At 40.7% G+C, this 22799-nt stretch overlaps 2 protein-coding genes across 3 annotated transcripts in view; both read left to right on the top strand.

Moving 5' to 3' along the window:
- rasgrf2b (Ras protein-specific guanine nucleotide-releasing factor 2b) overlaps window positions 1–10917 on the top strand; it is a 43745-nt gene extending 32828 nt beyond the window's left edge. For both annotated transcript variants that reach the window (XM_085786378.1, XM_085786377.1), the window contains 13 exons: window positions 207–700; window positions 2689–2814; window positions 3336–3425; window positions 4157–4263; window positions 5275–5387; window positions 5520–5580; window positions 6222–6325; window positions 7067–7151; window positions 7238–7435; window positions 7915–7994; window positions 8102–8219; window positions 8324–8392; window positions 8523–10917. In XM_085786378.1, coding sequence (XP_085642504.1) covers window positions 207–700; window positions 2689–2814; window positions 3336–3425; window positions 4157–4263; window positions 5275–5387; window positions 5520–5580; window positions 6222–6325; window positions 7067–7151; window positions 7238–7435; window positions 7915–7994; window positions 8102–8219; window positions 8324–8392; window positions 8523–8615 — 1738 coding nt within the window. In that variant the 3' untranslated portion in view covers window positions 8616–10917. The remainder of the gene's footprint in view (window positions 1–206; window positions 701–2688; window positions 2815–3335; window positions 3426–4156; window positions 4264–5274; window positions 5388–5519; window positions 5581–6221; window positions 6326–7066; window positions 7152–7237; window positions 7436–7914; window positions 7995–8101; window positions 8220–8323; window positions 8393–8522) is intronic.
- A 4429-nt stretch (window positions 10918–15346) lies between these two features.
- LOC146981303 (creatine kinase U-type, mitochondrial-like) lies at window positions 15347–21435 on the top strand. The gene is made up of 10 exons (XM_085786379.1): window positions 15347–15547; window positions 17305–17480; window positions 17864–18062; window positions 18148–18243; window positions 18357–18578; window positions 18709–18794; window positions 19641–19764; window positions 19936–20070; window positions 20172–20297; window positions 21146–21435. Exons 2-10 carry the CDS (start codon window positions 17329–17331, stop codon window positions 21260–21262), a joined length of 1257 nt encoding a protein of 418 aa, XP_085642505.1. The 5' UTR covers window positions 15347–15547; window positions 17305–17328; the 3' UTR covers window positions 21263–21435.
- The last annotated feature ends 1364 nt before the right edge of the window (window positions 21436–22799 follow it).

The raw sequence follows: 22799 nt of genomic DNA on the forward strand, positions 1-22799 counted from the left end.
GACATTTTTTTTAACCCTAAACCAAGGATTTATCTCTAATACAGGGAAAGCCTGAAAAAAAAAATCCATTGGTTAACAAACCTTTTACAGTCTGGGGGATAGAGACTCTCGTATTGAGTCATAATCACTTGTTTGCCTGAACTCTCGCTTTATTGCTCTTGTAATATCCTAGTATTTTGCTAACATATTGCTTTCCCTCCTTTCAGGTCCTTGGAGCTGTTCTTTGCCACCAATCAGAACAACAGAGGTGGCGAGCACATAAACGACAAATCTCCTCGTCTCTGCCGCAAGTTCTCCTCTCCTCCTCCTCTGTCCATCCCATCCCGCACCTCCTCCCCTGTCCGAACACGAAAGCTTTCCCTCCACTCCCCCATCAGTGCCAGGGTCGGAGGCCTTGACCTGACAAGTCCTCTGTCAAGCTTCGGCATCAACCACAATACGTCGCAGTCTGCTGCCAGCAGCCCGACGTCTGCCCACACCCCTCAGACCCCGACGCCTCAGACCCCGACCCCAACCACCTCTTCTCCTCCTCCGCCTCCCTCCTCAACTTCTCCCCCACCTAACAACTCCAAGACACAACAAGACCAGATTCCTACTGTTCCTTCGTCCCCGGACCAGAGTCCCGGGCCGACTGCAGAGGGAGAGGAGGCGCCCAAGATCGACCCCTTCTGTGGGAAACTGCGACGGAGCATCCGTAGAGGTACAGTACACCACAGTGTCCGTATGAACACAATACAAAAACACTTTTACTCCCATTAGAGCTGTGTTCCATTTATGTTACACTACCTAACAACAGAGAAATAACAACCCACACACATGACAAAAGCCAAAATTATCGAATCCTTAAGTACGTGAATGTAAAAACACTGGAAACTGACAACATTTTGATTTTAAATAAGTAATAATCTGACAAAGAGTTCCTTAACAGCACCTGGGCAGTTCTTTTTGCACCTTTAACAACACCAAACATTGATACCAGGTTGTAGTATAGTTCTACATCACTTCAGTGAGGAGAGGTTACACCAGAAAAAATGTCAGAAAAGACAAGATACAATATTTCTCAAACATAGTAGAACCTTTTGGATGTTTCAGTGCAATCCAGAAATACTGTCAAAAGATGATTATTATGCTTTTTCCCATGACTATGACAGGCTGGGGCTGTAACAGCCTGTATGCAAAAATGTGAAGCATTAAGCAGATGATAAAACTCTTCTCCTGCATTACGCCATGTGCTCCGTATATAAACTATATATTCTCCATAACTGAGCATCCACATGTACAGTCTTATTGGGGTACTCAAAAGCTCATGAAGAGCTGGAGGTCACTCATCAAACGACGCAGTGTGAAGTGTTCTCTATAAGAGCAGAACAGGCGCCTGGTGGGACATCATTATCTCCTCGCATTTGTGTGCTTGAGTCAACTAAGCTGACTTCCCACCGCACATGCTCAGATCCTCTAATAGTAGCCTGGACGGGAGACTGGAGACAGTGTTGTCAGGCTGTCACGGTATAAGAAGCAGCAACGCCGAGGACAAGCTCCAGTTAGACCCTCATTAGCATGTGCATGCACACGCGCCTAAATTGTGTGTATGTACTGTATGTGTGCCGATGTGCATGTGTGAATGCATACGTGTGAGACAGCTGCTAACCGCTGCTAACTGCTCACCGGGAGAAAAAGGCCCTTTAGTGGCCGTGCCATCAAACCACCCTCACTTCCTCTACATAGTCAGTTCCTTAGCCCCTAATCAGTCCATAGATTTCTGCACTGTATGTAGGCCTACCTGTACACATACTGAACAGATATTTCCATATCTTTTATTTTTCTATTAATCTTGCCCTGTTTCTTGGTCTTTCCTCTCTTACTGACAAATTTTCAAGTGTGACGATCTGAAGAGACGTTAGATGAAACCTCTCACAGTTTGAGACGACCCTGCCTCTCTGTCTCTTTCAAGTTACATCAAAGTGAGATTTATCTCAATGGAACATTTAGATTTAATCGCAAAGCAAAGCACCTCAATACACAAGCAGTAACACAAGCATCTAGAGTAGGGATGCTGGTAATAAGGCGGAGTGTTTACTGTACTCAAGGCCAAATGCAAAAATGAACTTGTGACAAATTAAAGGAAAAACCTGAATAAATATACCAAGTGTCGACCCAAGTGCACACCTGTGGGAGACGGTGCCACAGTTATCATCAAAGCATCAAAAATGAAGAAATATCATTTGGAAAATGAGGTATTCATCCCTCCAGAAACATGTAGATTCATGTTGAGGAAAACTGAGGCTGTTGTGGAGGCTTGTGTTGGCTCACACTTAATGTTGATTTTTCCTCCAATTTGTCACCCATTTAAACTGTGTATTTTGGTTCAGTTGTAATCCTTGCTAATGCGCCAAGACACACTTGAATTATCGCTTCTTTTCTGGTCACTATATTCATGTATTTATGTTGGAGTTGGAGTGTTTAATTTATTTATTTATCTATTGTATTTAAAAAAAAAAAAAAATCGGACTGAACTGAATCATCTGAATTGAACCGATTGGACATTTTCTGGGTGAATGAATCAATGTAACACACAAACATGTGGAATTACGGATGATATTGTTCTTCATTATAGTGGAGCAGCAGCAGTAATGACCAGAGCCATCATCATCACTGCTACTCTTGTTCTTCTCCTCTCCTCCTGTCCAGCTGTTCTGGAGTCAGTGTCGCTGGAGAAAATCATCCCAGAGTCTCCTCAGAGCAGCGAAGCAGGAGACATGTCTCCATGTCGCTCTCCCTCCACACCTCGACACCTCCGCTACAGACAGCCTGGAGGTTAGACTGTGTGTGTATGTATGTGTTTATGTGTGTGTGTGTAGTTTATGACTCATAATTAGACCACAATGTCATAGGCAGAGGCCTCTGCAGTGCGCAGCGTTGTGCTCACTGATGGGCAGCTTGGGACCCTGGAGGCTAACATCATTGGTACAGCAGCAAAACAAAAAAGTCAAACCCCAGACCCTGTGTGTTTGTATCAGAGTTTTGGGTTAGTGGAAGTTTTTTCCTTGGGGTATGCCCAGTGAAATTGATTTCCTGGATGGCATGAGTATGGTTGGTCATGCGGACTGAATTGTGCTTACAACAAAAAATACAAAAATGTTAATGATTGGCAGTGTTGCTTTTGCCAGCTATGAAATTATCATTTCATTTGACTCACAATGTCAGGGGAAAAATCACAATAAAGTAATTTTAATTGGTTGCTATTGTAATCCTGTCACATATCAGAATGAAAAAAAATATATATAATTTACTGTATTGTTGCTCTTGATGATAATTATGTGTTTGTGTGTCTGCAGTCCAGTCAGGGGAGAACTCACGCTGCTCAGTCTCTCCTGCCTCAGCCTTCGCCATCGCTACAGCCGCCGCAGGACATGGTACTCCACCAGGTACACACACACACACACACACACACACACACACACACACACACACACAGATTGATTAAACATATTGTGAAGTTTTCAGTGAATTAATGAAGGGGTGTTGTTGAAAGTGAATGTCAATAAACTATAGCCAAGGTAATATGGAAAAGTGAGTCTTTAATTCAAACAGCCTTTTATTGTTGACAGAGTGTTAAAATAATACTGCAGACCAAGTTTATCATAACAAGGTTTTATATATTCTGAGGGAAACTAGAAGTCATTTTTTCTTCTGCAGAGTATATACAGTATTTTAATATAATAATCAATGTAATATCATATCATAGGCTATAGGCCTGGAAAAGTAATAGAAGAAAGTTGTCCTTTTACTTTCTTTATAAAAAATAGCTCCAGTATAGGATTTTTTTTATGTGCAATTAATTTGTCAGTGTAGCACTACGTGGACCAAGTAAAATACTAAAACTCTGTGTCTGTCCAAGCAAACACTTTTGGTTTTATTTGTTCAGATATGACATTGATGCTATGATAGAATAGAAACTAAATGAATTAATAGTTATAGTCCTTACACTCCACATTTAACAGTTTTCACACATTTCAAAAGAGTTTCTCCTTGTGATATATTTACTTTCATCCACATTATTTGAACAATCGTGTTGGATCTTGCCGTCAGTGGTGGAGTATAATACATTATGCAATCGTAACTCTGAAGCTTTCGTTTTCTCCTTCTCTTTTTCCAGTCTTTACTAACTCTGAGAGAACTTGCGATAAAGAGTTCATCATCCGCCGAGCTGCAACCAACAGAGTTCTCAACGTGTTGCGTCACTGGGTGTCCAAACACTCACAGGTCTGTCTGCACCCACTACTCCCACTACTGCCTGTATATGTGTGTGTGTGTGTGTGTGTGTGTGTGTGGAGCTGGGTTGGATGCTGTATTTTGCTGTGGTGGTCAAGTCTGTGGTCTCATTAAAGCAGGTGTCTGATGCGTTCTCTCCCTGCTCTGTTGCTCTCACTTGAGCATGTAAACAGCCGCATGCACACAAACACACACCACATAATGTTGCCGTGTCAGTTAGACGAGCAGCGCAGCCCGCCTCAGTCCACCTACCCACTCTTCTGCTAAACAGCCAGTGGTGCCTCTAATGAATCGAATATCAAGGTAATTGCCTGGCTCCCTGTGTAGAGGTCCTTCCAGTCCAACTGCATCGATCTGTTTTATGTATTTTTCTTCAATAATACAAAATGCTGCGATGACGGGCCAGCTTTAGCCGGCTTATTAACACACAGACAAGCACAAACACACACATTTATACACCCACTCACATTTTTCTATCTGAGGCCAAAGAACAAAGAGCTTGTTAAAACCGACCTTTGAACAGAAGTTCAATTGAAGTGGGGAGGAGGGAAGGGAGAAAGTGAAGGGACAGGAGGTGTAAAGAAGATTGGAGGGAATAAGAGGGAAAGGAAGGATGATACAGCAGTGACAGATGATTGAATGGGGGAGATGAGAAGAAGTAATTAATCATAACCCTAAGGGAGAGAAGAACGGGATCACCTGTTGTGTGTGTTTGTGTGTGTGCAAGGTGTATAGACCTTTGTAATTCCTCATCTATAAACAAGAATATTCTTTTCACCATGATGCTATTCAGTTATATCAGTCAAATTCAGTTATGTCAAATATCCTTATAAACCTAAATAGGATATGGAGTAAATAGGTCAAATAGGTCTGGGTCTGGTTTTTATTAGAATTAAATTGAGTTTTATGTTGTGATGCAAGTTCAGTTTAAGAAACGTTGCGGTGAACCTTTTAAGTCAGGGTCCTTTCACGTACAAAGGTTTATTTGTGCTTTGTGTTTAGGACTTTGAGATGAACGGGGAGCTGAAGATGTCAGTGATCTGTCTCCTGGAGGAGGTGCTCAGAGATCCAGACCTTCTGCCACAAGAGAGAAAAGCTACTGCCAACATACTAAGGTGCAGCACACACACACACACACACACACACATACACATATACAGCTGCACAGATAGCTGCACGTTCAGTATCATACTGCACATGTATGAAGCACTTGAATGCAACACTACCCTCCACTTCCACTCTCCTAGTGCCCTTTCTCAAGACGAGCAGGATGACGCCCAGCTGAGGATCGAGGACATCTTACAGATGGTGAGAAAACTGCAGCACATCAAATCTTAAATTACCCTTTGGTGAGCCATTGAAAACATTTTGTTGTGATTTTATGTTTAATCAGTTTTTATTCCTTTGGACCAGATAAACAGCAATGTTTATCTGACAATGGTTTATAAAAAAAGATAAATTCCACAACTTTCTGCATAATGTGAACCTCTTGCTACTGCAGACTTTCTATTTGACATGGCATTTAATTTCAATATGAATATTCATGTGGCCCTCTATGAGATTACTTGCTTTTATGAAACTGTCTCCCTAATGTATTTACACATTAATACACACCTCCCCTAATTTCCTGGTACTCCCCTTTGCCAGTTCTTGGGATGAAAACAATCAGGGCTCAGGAATGTCTCTGCTGAATGGTCTTGGCTGAATAGTATTTGGAAATCACAGAGAGACACACACTGGCTTTGTCAGAAAGTTAAAAGTGCATACTGTCCCCCCCTTCTCCTGTCTGTTGTCCATCTCCAGCAGATTGTCAAATGTCAAAATTCAGATTAATCGTAATGAGCCTCTTTAATCGACATCTATACTGTATCTCCTTGTTATTAGGGCTTTGTGTTATGCTGTGAGTATTTGTTTACTGTGTGTTTGTGCATGTCCCTGTGTGTGTTTAGGCAGACTGTCCGAAGGCAGAGTGTTTTGAATCCCTCTCAGCGATGGAGCTGGCTGAACAGATCACTCTGCTGGATCACATTGTCTTCAGGAGTATTCCTTACGAGTCAGTCCTCACCTCACACACTGTCACCTGCATCAGGCCGAGCTACACAAAATCAGTTTCATGGCTACTGAGACCAGCTACTGCACAGAAAACTTTGTTTTTACAAGGACAACATGAAAAAGTGACGGCATTGCATTATAACTTCACCACTTCAAACATCCAGTTATTCTTTATTAAGATATTCACATACTGCTATGCTGAAAGTTTCTCCTTCCATCCAGCTTTGAGAAACATCTGCAGCAGATCATTTGTGGTGCATACTGTATTTAATTTTCTGATAATGAGAATTGAAAATCATTTTTCAACTCAATGATTTAGACCAATTTCCTTTGCTGTTAATTGGGTAACACGCACAAGATGTGATTATACGTAAACAGTAACTTTTCTAACATCAAAAATCTGTGACCTGAGAGAGATCATCCAATTCTCCAGCGTGTTATATTAAACTAGTTGGAAGAATAAGGAAATACAAATAGCTTTTAAATATCAAAGCAAAGCTGTTTTGTAGTTTCTCATGTTGAGATTTTGGCTAAATGGCAGCAGAAGATTTTCATCCAACAATAATACTCTAATCACTGTTCAGTTCTTGTTTTTTCCCCTCTTTCTTTGTGGTGCTTAATCACCAGGAAATCCTGACAAAAGATGATAATAACAGTAAATCACTCATATCTTGTGAGCCTGGTGTGCTGTATTTTAGATCTCATTCAGACCTCTCACATGTTTTTTCCCTCCTTTTCTCAGAGAGTTCCTGGGCCAGGGCTGGATGAAGGTTGATAAGACGGAGCGGACGCCCTATATCATGAAAACTAGCCAACACTTCAATGACGTGAGCTCTTTCACTGCATCTCTGACTCCGCTGTCACTTTCAAATGTATCTCCTTTTTATTTACTCCCCTCTCTTCCTTATTGAAGATGAGTAACCTGGTGGCATCACAGATTATGACCCACACAGACGTGGGCTCGAGGGCCAACTCCATAGAGAAGTGGGTTGCTGTGGCTGACATCTGTCGCTGTCTCAACAACTACAACGGAGTTCTGGAGATCACGTCTGCTCTCAATCGCAGTGCCATCTACCGTTTGAAGAAGACGTGGGCTAAAATCAGCAAACAGGTGGAATAATTCCCCATCAATCCTCTCTATGTATAAAAACACAGTTCGCACTAAGTATTTCACAAGTGCATGTAAAGTTTTTTTTAGAAGCGCAGAGGAATAGGAGAAAGTTCCTTTGTCTCTACATGGATGTCTCGTGGTAGCATTGATGTAATTAGAGAGTTCAGAGACAAGACAATGTAGCACGGCATTCCCTCGTCGTGCTCAGTATCTTTCTCTGCTTCATTCTGATGAACCCTAAATCAATTAAGGCCATAATCATCCAATCACCAGACAGTCTGTCTCTCCACCAAGCCATTCTGCCTCTTCAGCTCTGAGGCTAATTTGATTTTTGCCATTTTATTACTTTTAATCATCATCTTTTATCGAGAGTAAGTGGATCTTAGGTTAATGCAACTGTCTTTTTTGGCCCGAGTTGTTCATAATCATCTTTTAACTGATTTTGTGATTTTGAATGTGTCATTTGTCGTCTCTCTCAGACTAAAGCTCTGATGGACAAATTGCAGAAGACTGTGTCCTCTGAGGGGAGGTTTAAGAATCTGAGGGAAACCTTGAAAAAGTGAGATTTTTCACAAATGAGACAAATAGAAATGAGTTTTTCTTGGCTGTTTAAAAAGATAAAATGAAAGAAAATCTTTCACACTTTCACACACTGTCCCCCAACAGCTGCAACCCTCCATGTGTGCCATACCTGGGAATGTATCTAACAGACCTGGCTTTTATTGAGGAAGGGACGCCCAATTTCACTGAGGAAGGTCTTGTAAACTTCTCCAAAATGAGGATGGTAGGCTCATACGTTCATTTAAAAATAAAATACACAACGTCATCAACACATGTACACTCTACTACTTCAACATCAAATCAACTTTAATTCTACATTTGCTTTAGATATCCCATATCATCAGAGAGATCCGACAGTTCCAGCAGACTCCATACAGAATAGAGCATCAACCCAAGGTATATACTCTTTTCTAAGCATCACTTCTTTCTGCAAATACATTTCTATCTATTCATCTAGCTGTTAAAAATGCTAAAATTGGCAGCTATGTGAAACCTTTAATGGCACTAATTAATGTTTTCTCTCCAGGTGACCCAGTACCTCATGGATAAGACTCTCATCATGGATGAAGACACGCTCTATGATCTGTCACTGAAGATTGAGCCCAGGCTTCCCGCCTGAGTTACAGCTGTTTGTGGCCAGCAGGAGAATGTCAAACCTGGACCCCCTCCCCCAAAGGGCGACACGCCCACGCAATCTCATCAATCAAGAGGAAATCAGGAAGTTTTGAGAGCGGCATGAAGATGGAAATAAAGGACTGATGTGAGAGATAGCTTGAGAGCCTCGTGTGAGGACAGTCAAAGGAGCTTCAGAGTTTTTACAAGCGACTGAGAGCGCATGAGAAGTGGACAGACTGCAGATTTGTAAAGTGTTAGGCTGATTTGCCTTGAAGGCACACAAGCTGCGTTGCATGAGGGTTTTGAGGAAATGGCATGTTGCTATGTGTGTGTGTGTGTACTCATCATTTCCTCAATGGAGAGTGTGGTTGCACAAGACATCACACTTCCTCAGATGGCCTAAGAGAGCAGGAAAGGCTGAGAGCATGGAGGAGGGAATCAAATACAGTGGGTATAACAGAGATGTAGCATATACAGATAGTGTGACAGAGAGATGTCTGAGCTCGTGTCTCTGTGCTGTTGTCTGTGTTCATGTTGCCTGTGCAATTCTGTGCCATGTCCCGGAGCAAAGAGACCCCTAAATTGCTTTCTGTCATGATGGTCACTGCATAAAACTTGCATGATTTCAGCTTGGGATGTAACTGTGTAAAATGGCCTTCAACCTGACCCCTGACCCTCAGCTTAGCATGCTTCACTCTTAACCTGGGTGACAACTGAGCCACTATGCACCCTCAGTGGGCTGGGTACGGCGAAATGCCTTTAAGCCTTCAAATATAATGTGGAAAGACATTAAAACAAGACAAAAAGATTATCTGAAATGGAAAATTTGATGCATTTGGTTATGAAGGGTCTGATATTTTTCCATTTATGAAACAATTAACTCTTTGTCTTTAAACAGCCTTTTCCTAAAGACTTCCCATGAGAATGGAGAGCTGTTTTTTAAAGAAAAAAAAAAGTCCTCATGAATGATACACAAATTATAAATTTCACTTTACAGTGCCTTCCACTAGTGTAGGTCAATTTCCCCACAATTGCCAATTTACAAGCAAAATTTTTATACACAGTAAATCCTGCATTGAAATCCTCAGATTTCTTTAAAATATAAGATAGACAACATTCTCATAAAGCTTCTTTTTTCAGAAAATAGGTCATGTAGACTTAACAGTAGCATGTTAGTGAAAACACAGTGAAGTCATTGGCGCATCTAATTGTCAGCAAATATCTCCCTCTAGTGTTTAAACCTTGCTATAACCTTCTGCTGACCCAAAGCTTTTGCAGTGTTTGTGTGCATTTGACTTTTGTTTTTGTTTTTTTAACTCTTTTTTTGTTGTTTTTGTTATTTCATTTTATTTAATTTGCTTTTACAAACTGTCAAATTCTGACATGTGTAGTCAGGTCTCAGTGTGCAACCTTTGGATGTACGCTGGGACAGTTTTTGCACTCCCTGAGATGTAGCTTTGCTTGAGTGACAGTATGATCGTTATTTACCATGCTATTTATTTCATCAGATACTGTATTTATATTATATTTGTATATAGTGACTCCACACATATCATATGATCAATTAAACTTTGAATTGTTATGCTGTGAATATTATTTTTCTTTTGTCTTTCTTGCTTTTATGTTGTATTCTAGTTTTGCATCCCAGGCTCTTGTATTGCAAGAAATCTGTTTAACTTTATTCTGAAATTTAGAAAAGAAAAAAAAGTCTTTTGAAGGTTAAAAAAAATGTAGCATTTGAAAAATAAAAATTTGTTTTCCATATAGCTGATATGATGAATGTAGTTGTCCTGCATGCACACAACAGCTGCATGTTGTGCATGTCTGACTGGACGCTCCCTGTTCCTTCTTCCGCTGCTTATCTATATTAATATTGTCTCTGTAGGTGTCAGGAGGCTCCGTTAAAAAGGCATAAAAATGATATCTTGTCTATCAAATCTGGAATGTTAGTCTCTTGGTGTGTACCGTACAAAGTCAAGCATAGTCTTTAGGCTGTGTCATCTGCAGAACAGTCTGTTGTTATGCAGTGTTGGACGTTACGCAAGCCTCAGTGGAAATGGAGAGCCTTCCTCATAAAACAATAACCTTTCTCCAGATTGATTAGAGGAAATGTTTTCAGGCTCCGCTTTTGGGAAAACGTGTCATTTGCACTGCTCCTGTAATTCTGAGTGTCTATGTCACGTACAGGTTTGGGAAGATTGGATGCTATGTTTGTACTGTAATATGATTTTGTGTATTTGTGTGTTTATTTATTTGTTTGCATTTTTCACTCGTAGGTGCAGGAGAAATAAATTCAACATGCCTTATGTGTTTGCGCTGTGTAATCATTCCAATGATATTAAGATTTTTTTTTCACTTCTGCTTCCTCTGGCAACAGCTGCCCTTCATTTTAACTCCCATTGCATTACGGCAACATAACGCAGGGCTCCAACAACCGTGTTTCAGCTATGATGTTTGTGTCAAACTACCAACATCGAAGCAATTCTCTTGTTTGATCAGAGTACAGTTACATATACAGTAGATAGATGTCTCAGTAGAATTAACCCAACGTAAGAAATGATTTACCTGGGATTAACCATTTATTACTGTAACTCACATGTACACACTCAAGGCAAGAATCTAGACTAAACTAGATTATAAATTCTACATTGTCAAAGCAGACTACAAAACTTGATGCAACTCTTACAGCTAACCTGGGCTATTTGCAATATCCATCCTGTTTTGAGGTTTACAGGGAAACACACACACAGTGAGTGAGTGCAAAGCTGAAACAACAGTTATTGTGCACTCTCTATGGCGGTCTATCTATCTATCTATCTATCTATCTATCTATCTATCTATCTATCTATCTATCTATCTATCTATCTATCTATCTATCTATCTATCTATCTATCTATCTATCTATCTATCTATCTATCTGTCTATCTATCTATCTATCTATCTATCTATCTATCTATCTATCTTCCATTTTACAGATTAAGGTGCATAATTGAACAATGTGAAAACCTCCATGCATCTTGACATAGTGCGCCCTGGCACTGTGACAATCCTGCCCCTCTGTGGTCAAGAGTGGCACTGCCTCTTCAGTAAAGGACTGACCTGCTTATAAGGTGTTCATCTCGCTAAACCATCTCAGTCTTACAGTAATGGAGGTGGATAATTAGGGTGGATTCATCCATCATTTACTGATCCATTAAATGACCATCTAAGTTAGGAAGTGGAAACACTGTTGAACAGTTTCATCTGAAGTGAAAACAACAGAAACTGTTACTCATTTGTGGGTGGTGCAGTAAATAACATCAGAGTGAAGGAAGAGGACAATGGGGAAAATAGCATGGTGTAAAGTCCAGGCAAGTCATTGCGACAAATGTTGTTGAGGGGGTGTCACATTTTACTGTGGGATTTCGTGACAGTTTTTAGTGCAGATGAACCAGCTGGAGGGCAGCTTGCAGTTGTGGGTTGTCATCTCCCAGTGGGAGTTTTATAGCAGATCAACCAACACAAATCCTGTTTCTAGGGGACAGATGGATGGCAGTTAGTTCAAGTTTATCACAACACTGAGAGTGTGACATCTCACAGCCTTTTCCAGTCAAAGACAAGACAGCAGCTCATGGGTTCAGTGAAAATTATAAGGCCGATTACAGAAATGCTGAGAAAAAAAAACACATTAAGGTAACACTTTACAATAAGGTACACAAAATTAGAGTAGTTAATGAGGAACTAATGAGGAACTAATGAGTAGTTAGTGAGGAATTGAGGTACACAAAATTACAGTAGTTACTGAGGAACTAAGGTACACAAAAGTAGAGTAGTTACTGAGGAACTAATGATTAACTAACTATTAGTTAATGGTCAGTTCTTCAGGAACCCCTGATCAAATTTCAGACGAGTAGTTACTGAGGAACTAATGAGGAACTATTAATGATCAGTTCTTCATTAACTCGTGATCAAATGTCATAGATAGTTAATCACAACTTGATGATTAGTGAACAAGTTACTTCATCAGTACAGAATCATTACTCAATAACATGTTCAGTAGTTAACCTTTATGACCTAAAGTGACACATAATGAGTGGTTTTTCATTTCTTCATCTTCATCTTTACATTAGTAGCCTAGTTCCTTAAAAAAAATCACAGACAGCAGGATTCTTGAGAAGATTTTATTCATTAATTTCAGACCACATACACATCAATATGACCATCCATGTTGCCTTCAAAATAAATATGATGTTTGTCACATGTTTGGTAGGCTAAATGAATGTATCATGGGGCTGTGTAGTACTGTATACTGATCACACCGTGGTTCACAGTAAAGTTGTTTGAGGTGCACAAAATTTAGAGTAGTTATTTACTATGAAACAAATTTGGAATGAATGAGGAACTCAATATTAGTTAATGGCGAGTTCTTCAGTAACTCCTAATCAAATTACTGAGGAACTAACTATTACTTAATCATTAGTTACCCTTTTTGTGTACCTTAAGGTAAAGTGAGACATCAAAATGAGTAGGTAATGAGTACTGAATCATTACTTAATCATTAGTTACCCTTAGTTATATTTTTCTTGTGTTCAGACAATGAAATCAAGGGTGATGTTACCTGCTTGACAGTTTCGACTGTGACTCCAGTCTTCCTCAGAAGCGTCAACCACTGCTGACGTGTCATTTATCAGCTATTTATCAGCTATTTATCGGCCAGCTGATACGTCAGGTCAGGGGTTCCTGAAGAACTGACCATTAACTAATAGTTAGTTAATCATTAGTTCCTCAGTAAATACTCTAATTTTGTGTACCTCAGTTCCCTAACTAATTACTCATTAGTTCCTCAGTAACTACTTCTCTGAAATTTGATCAGGGGTTCCTGAAGAACTGACCATTAACTAATAGTTAATTAATCAGTAGTTCCTCAGTAACTACTCTACTTTTGTGTACCTTAGTTCCTCAGTAACTACTGTAATTTTGTGTACCTCAATTCCTCACTAACTATCATTAGTTCCTCATTAGTTCTTCATTAGTTCCTCATTAACTACTCTAATTTTGTGTACCTTATTGTAAAGTGTTACCCACATGAAAAACAGGCTTTTGAGGTGCCGTGTGATGCACGGGTAGTGACAACTGTGTGATCTTAAAAGCCATAAAAGAATAAAAAAAAATGTCACAATACATCTGCTTTGTGCTTTGTGCCTCCTTGGGAAACTCTTTCTATTTCTCCAGTCCCCACCCTTCATGACGTTACCGAAGTGAACTTCACTCTCAGTGATATAAAAGAGCTATTAAAACACACGTGAAATACTGTAACACTTTGAGGAAGTGGATATATTCTGAGCAGGGCCGTTAATCTTGTTTACAGATAAAGTGTCCATGACCCACATTTTGATCAGTCCAAATAGGCCCATTAGCATCTTTAATTTGCATGATAACTAATGTGTCCTTTATTTCTCAGAAAAATAGCAAATCACATTTTCATGTATTTTTCTCTTGCTTTATACCTGGATTTGTGTAACTGGAGACATGGGTTAGAAAACACAGATAAAAGCCACAACGTTGATACATTTGGTGATAAGTAAGAGATTTTCAGCAGGAAAATATGACACTGTGTTTCAGACAAAACACAGAACATTAGTTGAAGTGTTGCTGCTGAAAGACACTTGACCAATATTGCTGAGAGCCTTTGAGTGTTTACTTTAGGAGTTGGCATTCAAAAGTCGGTGCAAGGCCTGAGAAATAAATTGATGATTTTTAAAGGAGTGGCCCTCCAACAACAACAACCTGAGCAATTTCACAAAAATAGCTTGAGCTTCATTTCTCGATGTCGACTTTTTCCTCTGAACATAACCAAATGAATGAATACTTGACCTTAAACGGCCTTTTGACTCCTTGAACATATGTTTCTTAGACCTTTTGTGTCCGACTTACAGTAAGTTTGGAGCAAGTAAACTGAGGACTGAACCTGCAACATCATCAAAAGCCCCAATGAGAGCTATACCTGTCTGACAGACTTTGAGACTTCACTGGGTGTTGGGTTTCAAAGTTTATTGAGGCTTTCAAAAACTGAACCTCAGGGTAGCATGTCCACAGTCTTTTAATACATTGAGACAGCTTCACTTGTTCTCAAGAGGAATAAGTAGAAGTGTTGCTGGACAGATAGCTTAAGGTGTTAGACGACTATGTGGTAGCTTTAGGTTCTGGGGTTTGAGTCATGAGACATGCATTACATTTTGAGTCCAAGGAAAAGGAATCATAATCTCTAAGAAAACAAGCTCCATCAAATATCTTGGGGAGGGAAAGACCACCATGCAGGTCTGAGGTCCCGTGTTCAATCTTCAGGATCTACGGTGAATTATAAAGTCTAGCTCCCAAAGTAAACACAGTTCATGGTGTTAGAAGACTGCTTGGTAACAATCAAGGTGTCAGTTTGATTCTTTGGAGGCTCAGCAACTGGGAAAAATCCCAGCGTGACGGCTTCAGTGCTTGGTTTGAATTGTGTCTATTACAGGTACCTGGAAGGTCAAAACCAGTCCTTCGACAGACGACAAAGGAAGAGGCCTCTTTTTGCATTTGTGTGTATATTGATTTAGCCTTTATCCACATCTAATGATGCAGGGTTCCCCACTAATACGTTTAAAAGAATTGGTCTGGGGATAAGTGCCGCCATGACACTCAGAAACCTGTGCGCATGCATGTGCGTAAGTGCATGTGTGAAGAGGCAGGCAGACATGCTGACTGACAGTAGAAAGAGGATTTTCTGTCTGTCGCCCAGTGAGAGGCTAATCCTGAGCCAGTGTCCCCATCTCTCTCTCTCTCTCTCTCTCTCTCTCTCTCTGATCCCATCTCTGTTCTTCAGTCTGCTCTCTCTCTCTCTGCAGATCGACCCTCTCTGGACTGAGCTGCAGGACGCACATCAGCACTCTGCTGCCTCCTCTCTTCCGCTATCCTCAGGTGAGTGATGGACCCTTCCTCTTCACTTTTAATCCCTCTCTTTTGCAGATCATCACTTTTTCCTTCCTATTACCACGCTACAGCCCAGTGGCTGTTCTGGGAATTATGTAAATTTATTTTAAATATCATCTGTTTAGGTTTGGTATAGGGGCATCAGTTTTGCTCTTAAAGTAAAATAGGTATAGGTATGAATAAGTATGAATAATGAGATAAATAGGATTTAATATACTTATATACTTATACAATCTACACACAATACAGCAGTATTTTTATCGGCTGTTTGATCCTTTAGTTTGTTCTTTTCTCAGGCAAACATTTTCATCACATGGTTTATCTTACACAGCAGCCACCTGTAATATTAGTCTCTAAATATGCCTGATATCAACAGGGAGCAGCCACCTGGCAGCAACTGACTGTTCATTTTACATTTAACATCGATTACAGAAAATCAATTAAATCTAACAAACATCACTTGACTTTTCCCATCTCAGTTAAAGTGCCTCTCCTCATTACTTTCCCTTTCCTTATTCAATCGTATAGTACCTGATGGGAATCCCTCTAATCCTACCTTTTCCATCATCTCTTTTAATTGTCCTCACACTCTCTAACCCCTCCTGACCTTAATCTGACCCTTAACCCATTTCACACAGCCCCTCACTCCTTCATTCAGTTTCATCTCTCCACTGGTCTGTTCTTTTTTCCAAGTCTATTAAAAACATTCCCTATACTTTTCCAGTAGGTAATTCAGTTCTCCCTGACTTCCTCCTGCTCTCCCTCATCTTTCTCAGTACATGTTTGACTCCTCCCCACCACCTACCCACTCTCTGTCTTGGTTTCCGTCTTGTGTGAGGTCAGTGACCGACCCAGAATGTCTGAAAGGATCATGTGTTGTTCGGGGCTGATGCCAACTCCAAGTTGGCCTCCTAAGTTTAATCTCACCGAGTGCTACTATCAATAGTGTGTGTGTGTGTGTGTGTGTGTGTGTGTGTGTGTGTGTGTGTGTGTGTGTGTGTGTGTGTGTGTGTGTGTGTGTGTGTGTGTGACAGAGAGAGAGATGTGGGTGGGTCAAATGTGACTTTGACCCAAAAGCTCAAGACAGATAGACAATTTACATTGTGCAACAATACAGCAGCCTCTCCTGGGAGAGCTGAAATATTGATTTATAACATTAGGGCGACTTATATCTATTTTTCTCCATTACACTTATTATCCTAAATTTCAGGATGATAGGTACAACATCAATTACAGTTTAATGCTTCTTTACTTGGCATCAAATCTGATATTTGATTGACCTCATCTCAGCAATCAGTATTGGATGGGTTGAGCGGTGGGTGACATGTTATATTAATATGGCGGTATCTCTCTCAGTGTCCAATCACAAATCATCTGATCACCTGAGCTGCTGATTCTCCCAAGACGACCAATCACAGAGCTTCTGTCTGCTTGTAGAATAATCTCAGCACACAAGCTGCAGGCATATCTGTTACTTAAGGATTTGATTGGTTAATGCAATTAGCGGTTTTGGCTGAGTGTGTACCTGTGAAGATGTGTGTCAGTAAATCTTACTGTAAATGTGAACTTAAGGCAACTATCCATCGAGTAACAAATACAAAAGGGTGAATATATATTCAAAAACTATCACAGCAATTCAAAAAGATCCATTGTCCTTATATCATAGGCATCACTTGAGAAGCAGCAAAGGCAGATTGAAATTTGTTAGTTCATCTTCACATCTTTGCCCTCTGACCTCTCTCCAGGCAATTACCTATATCAGGTAAAACATGGCGAACTCTTTCACCCGTGTAATTTCTGGTCGTAACACCGCAGTGGTGTTGGCCAGCATTGGAGCTGGCACCATGGCATCTGGATACCTGCTGAGTGACACCACTGGTGCTGCTGGTGCCTCTGAGAGGAAGAGACTCTACCCACCCAGGTACGTGAGTGTGGATGAGTTAAACTGAGGCAGGACGGCATTCCTCGGTGGACAATAAAGATTTATTCTATTCTATCCTCATCATCATCATCACCAATGACAATTCAGCATTTTATATATTTCTGCATACTGAAGTGTCCAAATCTGCAGATCATACAAAAACAAAACATCATTATAATACTGCATGATCATGACTGAGCTTGATAACATACCATACATAGTATGCATGCAGAAAGCCTGATCCAAAGTTATGACACTGCTCAATTTCAACAGCTGTTTCTGTTGAGCCACATCTGTATATGCAGAGTTAGTATATCTGAGAGTTGACTGAACAGCTCAACTAAGTTAATTATTTATCCACTCACTCTTTCCACTTTCCACAGTGCTGATTTCCCTGACCTGAGGAAGCACAACAACTGCATGGCAGCAGCCCTGACCCCAACTATCTATGGACGGCTGAGGGACAGGGAAACCCCACGCCACTGGACCATCGACCAGTGCATCCAGACTGGCGTAGACAACCCTGGACACCCCTTTATCAAGACCGTTGGCATGGTAGCTGGGGATGAGGAGAGCTACGAGGTAGGAGCTCGTAACCACTGTGAGTTATTGGATTTGATCCTAAACCATGGACAAACCTGAACCTTAATTTTTTTGTTTAAATCAGGTGTTTTCTGAGCTGTTTGACCCTGTCATCAAGGACAGACACAACGGCTATGACCCTCGCACAATGAAGCACCCCACTGACCTGGATGCTTCCAAGGTTACACCTGCATTTCTCTTTACTCCTTTTGCTCTCTGTATCACATGATGTCTTCTATACGTCAATTCCTGCATCCCCTCCTGCTTATGGTGACCTTAATATTTTCTCCTCAGATCACCCAGGGAACGTTTGATGAGCGCTACGTGCTGTCAAGTCGTGTCCGTACTGGTCGTAGCATCCGTGGACTGAGTCTTCCCCCCGCGTGCACTCGCTCTGAGCGCCGTGAAGTGGAGCGTGTGGTGGTGACAGCTCTGTCTGGCCTGAAGGGAGACCTGTCTGGTCGCTACTACAGCCTGGGAGACATGACTGATAGGGAGCAGCAGCAGCTTATTGATGTGAGTGCACAATCAAACACATTTGGACACACACAAACACAGACAAGGTTAGTTTATGTCATATTTTTAACTTCCTTCACCATCTAATACCCCACCTTCCGGTTCCTCTGTCCCTTCACTGGCCCACCAGGAGCACTTTCTGTTTGATAAACCTGTGTCACCTCTGCTCATGTCAGCTGGGATGGCCAGAGATTGGCCTGATGCTCGTGGGATCTGGTAAGAGTATAGGAGAAATTTAGTTTAAAAGAAACATGTCTGGTTCTGTAGCTTAGAGACCCTGCAAAAGCTGTAGTCACTGCATACAGTAGTTTATCCAGTCTCACATTCACAGCCATTGCCCATTTGTTGGGTTGAGCTGGGCTGGAGACATCAGTAGAAAACCAACAACTGCTAATCCATGATCATTTCCAGGCTATAACTTCTTTTGAGCAACAAATCAGTGTTTTGTTTAATTATATTCATCAATTTTATTAACCAAGAATGGTTATTAAAGAATTTTATGGGAATACTGTCCACCAAACAAGTGGACCAACACGACTGGAGAAAAGTTTATTATGAAGTAATGTCCTTTATTTTGTATAATTATGAAATAGAAGATTATGTAAAAAACTAAACAAAAACAACAACAACAACAACAACCAGGTTCAGGGTCTCTCACGTTCTAGATGTAGATTTCTATGTGTAATTTATTATACAATGTAATAAAATTGCATTGCATTGCATTGCATAATAATGGAGCTGAATCGCTCATAGTGCCCCAGAACTCCTTCAGACTATATAAATACCCCTTCTTACACTTTTCAAAAAGCTGCTTTTCCTCTCTTCTGAAAATCCCATGTCTTTTATCATAAATCTAAATTCAAGTTAATTTTATTTTTTGATAAAGTACTGTAGTTCTTATCCCCACCCCACCTGTGCCTTTATAAACTACGACCAGCCTGACACTGAAGGCACATGGTCTGCTGAATGTGATGTGTAAAAGACACTTTCTTCTCTTCATATGATTTAGCTGGGAAATAAATTGTATGTAAAATATCAGCTCTGCCTTCCTGATTGTCTCAGGCACAACAACGAGAAGAACTTCTTGATCTGGATCAATGAGGAGGATCACACAAGGATCATATCCATGGAGAAAGGAGGAAACATGAAGAGAGTGTTTGAAAGGTTCTGCAGAGGTCTTAAACAGGTATGTCTGTGCATCCTCTTGCACCACTATGGGTCATTGTGATCTTTTTAATCCTTGCCTACAAGAAAATATACAGAAAATATTCAAATTAACACATCAAACTAAAAGAAACAGGACTTGCTCTGCAAAAAGTTTAGTTTTCTCTCTGCTTTCTTTTCATGTATATTCTAGGTGGAGCAACTAATTCAGGAGAGAGGTTGGGAGTTCATGTGGAATGAGCGTCTGGGCTACATCCTCACCTGTCCCTCTAACCTTGGCACCGGGCTCAGGGCTGGTGTGCATATCCGCCTGCCCTACCTCAGCAGGGTATTTCCGGAAACACTGCACACACACACTTTCTGTTCCATACTGTGGTTCTCATGTCTGAAAAATGAAATGACTGAGCGTGTGTGACGCTTATGATGCAGGACCCTCGCTTCAAGAAGATGCTGGATAACCTGAGGCTACAGAAGAGAGGCACAGGAGGTGTTGACACAGCTGCTTCTGGAGACACTGTTGACATCTCCAACCTCGACCGTCTGGGCAAATCCGAGGTAAACACTTGAGAAGGAAGGCAACAGGTTAAGTAGAAGAGGAAATGAGCAGCAGGTACAGGGAGACAGAGTCAGACTGAGGAGAGCAGACATCCCAACAGGTGTGGGCTGTGAATCACCATACCACCTGCTGTTATCTAATCTGTAATCCAGGCAGAGATGTGCCACTTGAGGTTAAAAGACTTCTGCCACTTGATCTGAGCCTTTCATGCAGCACTTCCTCACAGGCTCTGAGAAAACAGGCACTTCAGCATCAAGTGCTACAAAAGGTCAGAAATGGTTAAGGTCAGGGCTATAACTAGGGGTTCCTCCAGTTGCACCAAAGGAGGCAGGAGCATGCAAACCTGAACTCAGGGAATTCACTGATAACTTATCTGTGATAAAGTAAGCAATTTTATGCATTTATAGGGCCATAGAAACCAAACAGATGCCAGCTAGAGTTGGATGGCATGGCAAACAAGTCAGTGGTTCTCAGCTGCCACACAGCTGAAAGAGTACAAGCACAAAAGTAGCCTATATGTCCTTTATTAAGTATCTAACTTCAAAAAGTATAAACAGTATAAAATAAATAAGCTTAAGCCACTTATTCTGTCTACAAAAGTATGCAATTTAAGCAAAACTAAATTTCTTCCTCTGTATACTGATGCTCATTACAAGCTGACAAAGTGTGACAATTCTCAGTTTATTCCAGCCAAACCAACTTCTTCTAAAATGAAATAAAATCTGACACTTGAGTCTCAGTGGCCACAGATAATTAACACGGACAATTAAAATGAACCTGTCTTAACAACTCTGCACATTTTGGTCATGTGATTTTTTTTTTCTTTTTGTTTGCTTTGTGTTCACAGGTCGAGCTGGTACAGTTAGTGGTTGACGGCGTAAACTACCTAATTGAATGCGAGAAGAGGTTGGAGAGGGGGCAGGACATCAAGATCCCCGCCCCCATCCCTCAGTTCAGGAAGTGAACGACAACCTCTGCTTGGAATCTTGGAATAGAGGAGGCGCTCCAACCGCTGGTCTTTTAAATGTTGGTCTTACAAGATATTCATGGCATGTGTATCACTGTACTGACATACATGCACCATTAATTCATTACATGTACATGAATTCTAAACAAAATAAACTCTTGATGAACTGAGTTGCATCACTGGCAGGTTTTGAAATGTTGGGTGGAAAATGTACAGGAATCTAAACAAGAAAAAAATAGTAACTAGAATTTTAGAGTAGCCTACTTGTACATTAAAAAACACAAGATAATATTATAAAAATCCACTACATTGCTATGGCAAATATTAAAGCACCCTCGACTTCTCAGTCGTCAAACAAAAAAACAAACAACATAGGCTACTGTGTGGCTCTTTGTCATGTTTCACACTGAGTTTTTAGCAGCTCCACCAAACAGACATTCCCTCTCTCATCTCCTTTTTGTACGTCTATTAGGGTAGAGTACCTCTTAATCAGCTCTTGTAAATCAAATCCATCCAAGCCACGTAACACTTCCATAAAACTATAAACAAATGCAAAACAAGACCATAAAGCAAAGCTGTATCGAGGTTCAGAAAGCACAACTCAAGTGCAGGCGAAACACACATACACAAGGCTGAGCTCCCAGCTCCTGACAGAGATGTTTAGGTCATGGCCAGCTGCCAGACCTAATAAGATGGAGCTATACTGGACAATAATGCCATGACCTTTGAAACTCTACAATATGAAGTGCTGAAGCTGATGTGTTGTACTGTGACTCAGACTACAGTGGGTTCTTATTGTTTTTAATGATCATATATATATATAAATTTGACCTAAGACAAAGGAGGACATGAGGAATAAAATGATACACAAATGAAGGATCATCCTTCCGGAGCAGGTGGTGGTTAACCTGGCATTCAGACCTCACCTGCCTCCTATACAAGGCATTTAATCCAGGGGGTAAAAGGCCAAGCTATAACTGACACCAGACAGGCCACAGCAAGGTGGCTGGTTAACAACCGGACCTATCCAGTTTCATCTTAGGTGAGAAGAAGTGGGGATTACACTTTATGGATAAAGGCACCCTGCCATGAGAAATTAGTGTTATAATAATTAGAGTGAATGGTCCCTTTAAATCCCGGTCAGAGAGTCGCTCTTCCTTTTCTGGCAGCAGATTAATGACGTAGATCTATTAATGCTATTAGAGATCTAAACTGAAGAGCTCAGAAACTGAGTCTCTGAGCTGAGTGTGTGTGTGTGTGTGTGTGTGTGTGTGTGTGTGTGTGTGTGTGTGTGTGTGTGTGTGTGTGTGTGTGTGTGTGTGTGTGTGTGAGAGAGAGTGCTGAAGAAATAATGCACCAATTATCACAACTGAATGAGGCTAGGATTTATTTGATGGACATTAAAATTAGATTTTCTGACGTCACACAGAAAAGATGTGTTTTTGAAAAAAACAACAAAAACACATCTTTTCTGTGTGACGTCAGAAAATCTAATTTTAATGTCCACATCAGCATCTGTACACTACTGTACTAA

This window comes from Trachurus japonicus, chromosome 9, assembly GCF_045865225.1.
Source record: "Trachurus japonicus isolate A0001 chromosome 9, Traja_1.0".
NCBI lineage: Eukaryota > Metazoa > Chordata > Actinopteri > Carangiformes > Carangidae > Trachurus > Trachurus japonicus.